Source organism: Nematolebias whitei, chromosome 4 (assembly GCF_014905685.2).
Source record: "Nematolebias whitei isolate Nwh7 chromosome 4, NemWhi1, whole genome shotgun sequence".
Taxonomy (NCBI): Eukaryota; Metazoa; Chordata; class Actinopteri; order Cyprinodontiformes; family Rivulidae; genus Nematolebias; species Nematolebias whitei.
In genome coordinates this window covers 12,741,984-12,752,282 of record NC_056501.1, presented here as the reverse complement: position 1 = coordinate 12,752,282, position 10,299 = coordinate 12,741,984, and the positions used below count along the sequence as shown (strand labels likewise).

Here is a 10,299-nt window from a genome sequence, read left to right as displayed (position 1 = left end):
TATATATATATATATATATATATATATATATATATATATATATAAAATTGCACTTAAAAGTGCAAAATTAAGAATGCATTACATTAATGTGCTGGTTACAGAAAAATCAGTCTCTCATTCTAGCGTTGATCTTATACCAGCATCAAATATTACAGATATTAACTCATCCTTGTTTGCCGTCTCAAGCATGTCAAGCAACTTGTACTTCATAAGTACCGGTACTTTGTCTGCATTTCTCAAACTGTAACAAGTGTGCAATACCACATAATTTGTTACTGATTTGATGTAAAATAGGGCCAGTATCGCTCTGATACTTTTCACTGCTCACGTACAGACTCTACACTTCATATAAGGGAGAGCAGTGCCATAATTTATCAATATTCTACATCTGAATGTTTTAGGTTAAAAATATATTTAATACTTGACTTCACACATTGACATTGGTCCATTTTTCCAGCTCGTAATTGGAAACTTCGGCCTGAGTCATGACCAGCAGGAGTCCCAGATGGCATTATGGGCCATCATGGCAGCCCCTCTGCTCATGTCCAATGATCTCCGGGACATTTGCCCTCGCTCCAAGGCGCTGCTGCAGAACAAACACATTATAGCAATTAACCAGGACCCGCTGGGGACGCAGGGGTACCGCACTGCTAAGGTGGGTGACAATTTTGACAAAGCCTCATCTGCAGAACATCTCTAATTTGGCTGGGTCTGCTGATTAACTACACGTTTGTAAATGCGTTTCAGTCAAACAATTTTGAGGTGTGGGAGAAGCCGCTGTCTAACAACAGCCTGGCTGTTGCTGTGATGAACCTGCAAGACATCGGCGGGCCACAAAAATTTCCCGTCGTCGTCATCCCTGGCTGGAAGATCTGCGACCCCCGGTGCACCGTCACCCAGATCCTGCCTCAGTACAAGGAGATGGGTGTTCAAACGAAGCAGAGCGACATCGCCCTTTCTGTGAACCCTACAGGAACCACTCTGCTGACCATCACCCCGATCAAAGGCAACTTCAGACGGGCTCACAAACTGTTCTGGAAGAACGAGTCAGTGAAACGAGATCAAACCAACACTTTGTAGCAGTCGGTTTGTGAAAATTTAAAGGGATTACGGGTTAACTTATGCTGCCATAGGCTTAGACTGCTGGAGAACATTTCTTTAAATGGTTAAAACCGAAGTTTTCATTTGATACTATTTCTATCTTAACATGATTCTCGACCTGCCATTGTGTATCTGTTCCTCTCAAACCCAGCTGGTTGAAGCAGATAGCCACTTGTCCTGAGCCTGGTTCTGCTTCCTCATGAGTTTTTCCTTCCACTGTTGCCTTCATGCTTGCTCAAGATGAGAGTTCTGCAATGAAGTTAAACTCAAAGCAGCCTGCTCCTCAGATAAGCATCAACTTATGTTTCTGTTCAGTGCCCTGAGAAGACTTCTGTTGTTACTTGGTGCCATATAAACAAACGGAATTATGGGAATGTTTATATGTTGACACTTATGACATATCAACACGAACAAATGAAAGGCAAAGTTCAGCATCTCTGGCATGCACATCAGAACAATCCAGCTTTGTAGTGATATGGTAGAGATCTGTACACCTGCAGGTGTGCAATGAAAAATAAATGTGTTTGACCTTGATGAAAATAATGGATTCTTGACAATGTTGTGGTCCCCCTCATTTGAATTAAACACACAAAACACAGTTAAGTTATAAAATTCTGTAACGTTTATTGTAAGTTTGAACAACATGAAATTATGGCAACTATGAATGCTTAACCAAGTGGTATTTCAGAACGGTGAATATTGAGATGTTATCTAAATTTAGGACTAATGCTTAAAATTTAAGGCAAGTTTCTGAGGTTTGTGAACTTAAAATGTCTACAAGTAGTTGGCACTGAAGTTTTTCGTTAGATGGCTTGTTCCTACCCGGAGCTGTAGATTTCACTACAACGAACACCAGGTGAAAGGCGCGGTGTTCAACATCTCAGGTGATGACTTGTCTCTGGCCACAGCACCATCCTTTAGTTTCATGTGGACTTCTCCACATCTCAGCTCCTTCCAAGATGGAGGTCCTGGAGCCCACTGGTTCCTTCAGGCTGGCTCAGAGGCCTGAGCAGACCTGTGCTGCTGTTCGGCGTATTCTTTTTATACTACTAGTGCTTGGTATCATATCTTAGGTCTTATTACCATTTTTCTTTACAATACTTTTGTTGGATGTAACTGGGACACTGTGTACACAATTTTGTTCCACGTGTACCACATGTGGTGCAAATGACGAATAAAAAAAACTTTTAGACTTTTGATAACTGTCTAAAATAAAGAATTCAATCCATAATGTTTCCACATGTTTATTGAAAATAGTGACAACTTCATCCAAAAGAGTGGAGAACATCTTAGAACTGGATGACCTGGCCCTGGAAGAGAAAAATAAATACAGAAATCAGAAGGCTGACTGAATGTTTTATTTTAAGTTACTGAGCTTGGTCAGGCTTAAGAATAACTTTAGCCTGAAATAAACCTGCTAATCTGCATTTAATATTCAGAAAGTACAAGAGTAGTCAAGATTTCTAAAGTGAAACTAACCGAAGTGCCATAAAAGGCAATATTTCTGACGGTGTCAAGTAAAATCCCAACACATACCCACAAGACACACAAGTGTCATTAGCCACATGACGTTTTGATCTGTGGCGATTTTTTAAAATAAACCCATGTTTAAACAAACATTAGATCTTAAAAGATCCTTATTATGATGTCAACACTTGTTAAAAAAAAAAAGAAAAAAAAAAGCACAATTTCTGATGTTGATGGTTAGACCTTAAATACCAGCACAGTTTGTGAAGGGCAGCCAACTACATACCAGTACATTACCAGTACTTAACAGAAACAGCCAATATGACCAAAATAACACGTCAACTGTGGTGACATGCAACAACTGTATGGGATCAAGACGTGTGGCAATTTTGAAGCATTGATACATAAATGTATGCTCAGATTTGGTGAGTAAAGTAATAAGTATAAAATATAAATATATATATATTTTTTTTTTTAAATGAAGCTCATGCCTGCATTTTAGAATTTCATCTAATAAACCATACCATAGATTTTTTTCAAATTGCACCATAGATATACCGTAGTTCAGGCAACCTAGTTTTAATTTCATAGTTCGCAGTAACTTAACTCAACCCCCAAATATATTCACTTCTGACTGCCAAATGCAGAACGTAACATTTTGAAACAGAAATTCACACCCAACATTTTAATACACAAATTACTCCAGAATACCAATCGACATGTTTTAGACTTTGCATCGCTGAGCAGCTCTTATGAAAAATATTTACGCCTTAAACATGTATTTTACACGAGTATTTAAAGCATGAAATGTATTTTTAAATACAGCCGAGTAGATTCTGTGGCACTTGATGCTAACAGGAGCACTACAGATATGAGATGAACTTGTATTTTTTTCTAATTACACCATGATTGTAGGGATTATAAATTTGTTTGTCTTTTGCTAGAATGGCGACTTTCAAACGCGAGTTAACTGAAGCAAAATGAGTTACTATTCAAGTTGTGAGTTTAACAACTACTTAAGAATAAAAAAAAATCCTCAAACCAGCCTTAAGATTATTAAAGTTTTGTTCTTTGAATCAACAAAACGAACCACGTAAACTAAATAAAGTTCTGCTCCAACACTTTCAATAAATCAGCAATTAATGCTTAATATACAAACAAAAATGTTAACTAAGATTGACGTTCTGATCCTGAATCTGTAATGCATTTTTGAATGCCCTCAAACTTTTAGAAATGTGGATTTCATCTTTTTTTTTTTTGATGTGTGCAACAATCTAAAATACGCTTCGGAGTTGACTCAACATAAAATGATGTTGCTCTGTATTTTAATGTGCACAACAGCACCCTCCTCACCAGGTACACGTTTCTTACCTTTCTCTTCTTGTCACCACCCAACTCGAAGTGCTTGCATCTCTTGATGGCCAGCATTCTCTTGGACCTGCAGTTGGGTTCCACGCACTCGAGCCTCAACACAATTTTCTTTGTAGTCTTGGCCTGAAAACAACATTTCAATGAGCGACTCCTTACATATCTCCACAAAGGTGCTACAAGCAAATGAAACTCGGCCAATACCTTTTTACGGAAAATTGGTTTTGTTTGTCCTCCGTACCCGCTCTGTTTTCTGTCGTATCTCCTCTTACCTGCAAATAATTAAAAGTTTAGCCACTGATCATCCACCCAAAACATTTAAACCAAAGAGAAATAAAAATTACCCTGTGCATAAAGGGAATCCTTTCCCTTCTTGTATTGGGTAACTTTGTGCGGTTGGTGCTTCTTGCACTTCTTGCAGTAAGTCCTGCGGGTCTTCGGGACGTTCACCTGCACGACAGGTAAGAAAATACGTCAACTGATGAAATGAATCTGAAACATTCACCGATTAGGCCTCATGATTAGAACAGAGCTGATGGCAGCAAATAAAACATGCCAGAACTTAGACGGCTATCAAACACAATGATAGTTGTGATACATAAAAACTTATAAAAACAATGTTTTTATTATCTCAAAAAAATATTGTTCTTCAGGCAGGTAGCTGTTAGCTTCCCGTAGGTTAAGGCAACTGGTAGCATGTAGCTTCTTAGCGTATAAAAATGCCGCTTTTTAACATAAAAACGCAGCTAAACACAACTTGAATGGGAGAAATTTATGTTTCGTATGAAATATATTGCCCTTAGTGGAAGCTCGACTAAAATGTCTCATACAGCGGCATTTTTTTTTATCAGCTACATTAAGCAAGAAAAATAGAACACAAACTTATTAATTTTGCCATCATAGCGCTTAATAAAATATTAACTACACATAAGAGCCGAATTATTGCATGTAAAGTGTTTCAACCAAGAGGATTGAGTTTGATTTTACGAAATGTCTGGACGTAGTCGATTCATACCATGGTTGCGACCCGAAGCAGAGGAAAAAGAGGAAGGAAGAGGCCGGAAGCACTTCTTGAAACGGAGCTCACGCGGTGAACACGAGGACCGCCTCGCGCTCTTCCCTCTAGTGGCCGGAGGTGGAACTACAGCGTGACCAAATATTTCCCTCTGTTGCTAAAACTTTGTTTGTTGCATCCTTCTAAACTACATGATTTTTTTTTTCTAACTGATGAAAACATTTTAAGAAATACTTGGCACATTTTTCAAGTATGCATAGTTTACATGAACGTCACTTGGGTTTTGTTAGTGTACTAAATTGTTTTTGAGGATAAATTGGTGAAGTTTCAACCAGTGGTTTACAGCTTGTTTTGACATTTGATGTCAAACAAAAAGCTGATTGGAAAGCCAGGATCAAATTTCTGACTAGACCTCAGTATCAAAAGTAGATTTTCGTTATCTTCCCATTTTAATTTAAACCTTTCATAAACTGTTGGTGTACCAAAACAGTGCAAACTATTTTACCTCCAGCTGTAACAAAAGAAGCATGTCTTATTTGTTCCTTGTTCCTGAGGAATAAAAATCAAATAATGGACCATGAAATTATACTGTACATGTATAACAAGAACCAAATCAGAACTTTTAACATATGAGCTATAATGTTTTTGTCCATGTATGTGTGTTCATTCAACCTGTATTTAGACAGGTAAATCCCATCGAGCCTCGAGGACTCATTTACAAGAGAGACCTGATTCCAACAAAGAGTGATGATAACAATGGACAAGAGTGACAACAATAAACAGTTATAAAAAGTCATATAGATTTTTTTTTTAAACAAATAGGATGGCTAAAAAAAGAAAAGTAACAAAAAACAGCTAGATTCTAAGGCGAAGGTAGAAAACTAAAAACAGGAACATGTCTGCATTGGTCCCTGCCAGGAGTCCAACAGATTCTTAAAGCCACTTAGAGAGGTCAAGGTCGAGAGCTTCTCATCTTTTTGTAAAATATTTCAGGAAACAGGAGCGGAGTAGGAGAAGGTCCTTTTGCCTAGTTCAGTCCGCACTGAGGGAACACTGCAGATAATAATGTCCTGAGAGCGCACGCTGTAGCTGCACTCACGCAGAGACATGTAGGAGGAGATGTATGAAGGCAGCAGACCAAGAAGTGATTTAAAAATGAAAATGTATCAGTGAGAGAGTCTGTGTGAAGTTAATGATGTCCAGTTAACCAGTGAATACAGGGTGCAGTGGTGGCTACGATAATCACAGCCAGTTATGAATCTTAGGAGTGTTCATGTAAATAATGTCACCGTAATCAATGGAGGGAAGGAAGGTCACAGATACAAGGCGTTTCAAGGCGTGTGTTTTTCTGTATCCTCGAATGGATTTCAGCAAAACTTTTAGAATTATTTAGATTATCTACAACTGATCGTCTTTCAAAAGCCATCCTTTAACTGGCATTAGCCACAAAAATGGCTGAAACTTACTCAGTTTAATAGATATTTAGAGCTAAAATTTGAGTGATAGTAGCTGAGAGTCGTTCAAAACACATACTCTGAGTGTGATATTTAATAATATTGCGTGCGATGACGTAGAATGTTGTTTTCAAGATCTGACCAAACAGGCTCAGACTCTATGTATTCTCATCATAAGATGATCTAAAGCTGGTATGGAAGGCAGGGGGTGATATGCATTTATTCAAAGAATACTGTGCCGTTTATTCAAGTGCGTAGATATTGTGCATCATCCCCACCTCCCCTCCCCCACCACCCCCTTCTGGGACAAAGTGTGATATGAAACACAGATCATTATTAGGTTGTTTTTTTCTCTTCCTCCTTTAATAGTCAAATTTTCAGTGAAACAAACTAACAGTCCCTACAGCTAAAAGTGTTAAAACATGTTCTATCCAAACAAGCTCCCACGAGTAATGTTTAACCAGGCTTCCACTTATCACCAAAACTGTCCAGAGGGCTGATATGAAAATGAGCAGGAAGAAAAAGGGGAAGTAAGCAGAGCTGATTCCTCTCGGTGGGTGTGTTTTAACCTCTTGCATCACAAACTAACAAAAACTTGATGAAAAGGGAGCTGCTGAGGCGAAGGTTTGTGCCACGGCTTCAGGCCTCGCAGCATCTGATGCTTGACGTTTTCTGCCGCCGAGTAAGTGTCAACGCTCTCTGAATGATGCGCTGTAGTTGTTTTGAGTCTTTCTATGTTTGAAGGGTGGCGTGAATTACAGAAGACGGCTAACGATACATTTGATCTGAAAGACTGAATACAGAAGCAAAAGTGTTCTGCTGATTTGTCAGAAGGTGACATGTGGAAATACTTCTGAGCAAATCGTAGAAAAGGTAGATGTTTGCTTCAAAAATGATTCAATCAAATCATTGTTGACACGTTTGCTGAAATGTTTGTGTTGAAAAATGTGCAGAAAGTTGCTGCTTTAAGAGAACTGAGAAGTTGCATGTTCAAAATAACATAGTCTGAAGAAGTTAGACCACAAGTCAGATACATGTAAACATTCTTAGTGACTCGACTCTTCGTTTTTCTCATCGTCTCTCCCTTTTGCTCATGTTTCACGCCACATTTAGCTCCTGTTAGTCTCTCATCTTTTCTGTGTCATACCACAGTCATCGTTGAAAGTCAAACAAAACGTTCATTTATGAGTATTTGTTAAGTTCAGACCTTTTTTCATGACGTTTGACATGCCATCAGAGCTCGTCTCTATAAGCTCCATATCAGAAAAGCAGTTTACAACAATTAGAAAGTGACTAAAATAAGTCAAAGGAAAGGGAGAATTAGGCTGAACATAACGTGTTATTCCCCATGTCTACAGGAACTTGTATGGGGTTTTACTTTATTGTGGTGTCAGGTAGAAGTGCTGCAGGGCTCTTGGTTTTTCTCCCTCCATGTTTCCATGTAACACTGATGCAACTTCCCTGTGCGTTTGTCTGTATCAGCCATCGTGAGTCAACTCTCTTTAGAAGAGAAGAAAAGTCCCTGTTTGGTAGCCATGACTTAAAACATATCAAGTTCAAATGCTCCAAAGATGGAGAATAATACATTTTGTTTATTAAAGATGAGACGCATGAGAAATTGGGAAAAAAATGCTTTGCGGTATAGAGAACACTGCTGTCCAGACATGATGGTGCAAATGAAGGTAAGAGTATTGAAACGTCATACAAAGTCTCACTCATTTAGCAGTGGCAGGTGGAGGGGGGCAGACGTTTCTGGCTGAGCTACAGCTCAGATGATAGAAGGAAGTGCTGGCAGGCTGAAAATAGTCTGAGCTGAGCTGCATCTGACAGAAACTGACTGAGCGCTCAGCCGTGCAACAAACACGAGTCCATTTCTGAGGGGACACCGGGATTATTTAATCTATTTAACCTGAAGTGCATGTTTTTAGAATAACGTGTTGATGGGAAACATCTGACTTTTTAGTTCTGCGATATTCTAACCAAAGCAGACTTTACAACTTTGAATAGAAAAGAATAGAATAGCTTCCAATTGTATAACATGCTGACTTGTCTGTTTCTATTAGTTTAAATGTAAGTTGTGTCCGAATAAAATTCATTTTCATGACTTATAATGATGTTTTTAACTTCTTTTTCTAAGTTATTTAAGAAATTGAATGTTTTTACTGAGCCCACATTATCATTTTTCATATGAGCTAACTCATCTGCATTTGAACTATCTGGAGGGTTTAGAGGCAAACGTTTTGTTTTAGTCCTGACAAATTACAAAAAATAAGTATAAGTTATAAAGAGATACTTGTTAGTTTTTCTGCTTATCCTTAATGAAGATTTAAAAAAAAGGAAGGACGTGTGAGCGAAAGTGTGAAAGGGAAATTCTGCTCTGTAATGGTGGTTCTTTAATTTTGACATAAATGAAGGTAAACACGTTTCACGAAGACATTGTTTCTTGAAACACTCAGAACACAAGAAACTAGATCTTCCTTTTTAAAAGTGTGTGCCTCTTTTTATCCAAAACCAGACCATCTGACCCTGACGTATCATCTAAAGTTAGTTTCAGAAGTTACAGCCATGACTTCTATGATAAACAACTAAATATTGTTTCATTTCCAAGTTGTGCTTTCTCTCAGCAGGAGTGCCACCAAAGGGGTACCAGAGGGGCAATAGCCCTCTCTATAATCTGCTGCCTCTACTGGTCAGAGAATCTTACATGACAATCGGTTAGCAAAATATCTCATGATTTAGAGGATGGATTTTAATGAAGGGCAGCATGGTGGTGCAACTGGTAGAGCTGCTGCCTCTCAGCAAGAAGGTTGCCAGTTCAAATCCCGGTCCAGGGGAACCTTCTGGGTGATGTTTCCATATTCTCTCCATGCATGCGTGGGTTTTCTCCGGGTACTCCAGTTTCCTCCCACAGACCAAAAACATGCATGTTAGGCTGATTGGTAATTCTGAATCAGGGATGTCAAACTCACTTACAAAAGGGGTCCAAAATTAAAAACCTGTTTCAAACCAAGGTCCAGTTTCAGAATCTGCATTAACTCAAATCAAATACCCAACATCTTTTCTTGGTTGCAGGTTCCTCAACAAGAGTTTGATTAGTCTCATTTGACATTTTCTGTTAAACTTTTGACATCATAATCAAAGATTACTGAAAAAATTTAAAGTGATTAAAGTGTTTTACATTTAATATAGCATCTTGGGGGCCAGATAAGATGTCAGTGAGGGCCACATTTGGCTCTCGGGCCTTGAGTTTGACACATATGCTCTAAATTGTCCCTAGGTGTGAGTGAGAGAGTGAATGATTGTTTGTCTCATTTGTCTCTATGTGGCCCTGAGATGGACTGGAGACATGTACAGGGTGTCCCACATCTCTCACACAGTGACTGGTGGACATGGGCACCAGTGATACCCCTGATCCAAAAAGGAAGAAGTGGCTAAAAGATAATGGATGGGTGGATATTAATGAAATTTTCAGAAAATAATCATTGGATGTACGTCTATAGCTGATTAACTTTAGGAGTCAACCACATTTAATCTCCTAGGACCTGGCATTCACATATGTGAACATTATAGGAGTTAATAATGCATGTCATGCAAGAGTTGAGTCATAGGAGGTTAAGCTGGCTGCCACAGTTATTCAACATTAGCAAACACAAAAATGGTAATGGCTCAGTAAAGTTTAAAGATATTGAACCAGATTTAGGTGTGGTATCTGCTGAGAGTCATCCTCAACACGTACTTCGAGTGCTGACAGATTGTGCACTTTTCTTTGAAACTTTGACATAGAAGGGACTGACATGCATCCTTTCAAGGAATGCTAGTTTCATTTATAAATTTGATTTTAAGAGAGGAGGGGACAAGCTTCGATGAGTTGAGTAGCTCAAGTTTCAAGGGTTA

General features: G+C 38.6%; 2 protein-coding genes across 2 annotated transcripts in view; one reads left to right on the top strand and one right to left on the bottom strand.

Annotated features, from left to right (window-relative positions):
* gla (galactosidase, alpha) overlaps window positions 1-1,112 on the top strand; it is a 6,617-nt gene extending 5,505 nt beyond the window's left edge. Inside the window, exons 6-7 of the mRNA XM_037675707.1 lie at window positions 458-655; window positions 748-1,112. Of these exons, the coding sequence (XP_037531635.1) occupies window positions 458-655; window positions 748-1,080 (531 nt within the window). The 3' untranslated portion in view covers window positions 1,081-1,112. The remainder of the gene's footprint in view (window positions 1-457; window positions 656-747) is intronic.
* A 1,217-nt stretch (window positions 1,113-2,329) lies between these two features.
* On the bottom strand, window positions 2,330-5,010 carry rpl36a (ribosomal protein L36A). Its single transcript, XM_037675706.1, has 5 exons — window positions 4,952-5,010; window positions 4,281-4,386; window positions 4,141-4,208; window positions 3,940-4,062; window positions 2,330-2,411 (listed from the first exon to the last, which is right to left on the bottom strand). The coding sequence occupies exons 1-5, from the start codon at window positions 4,952-4,954 to the stop codon at window positions 2,391-2,393; spliced, it is 321 nt and encodes a 106-aa protein (XP_037531634.1). The 5' UTR covers window positions 4,955-5,010; the 3' UTR covers window positions 2,330-2,390.
* Between the last annotated feature and the right edge of the window lie 5,289 nt (window positions 5,011-10,299).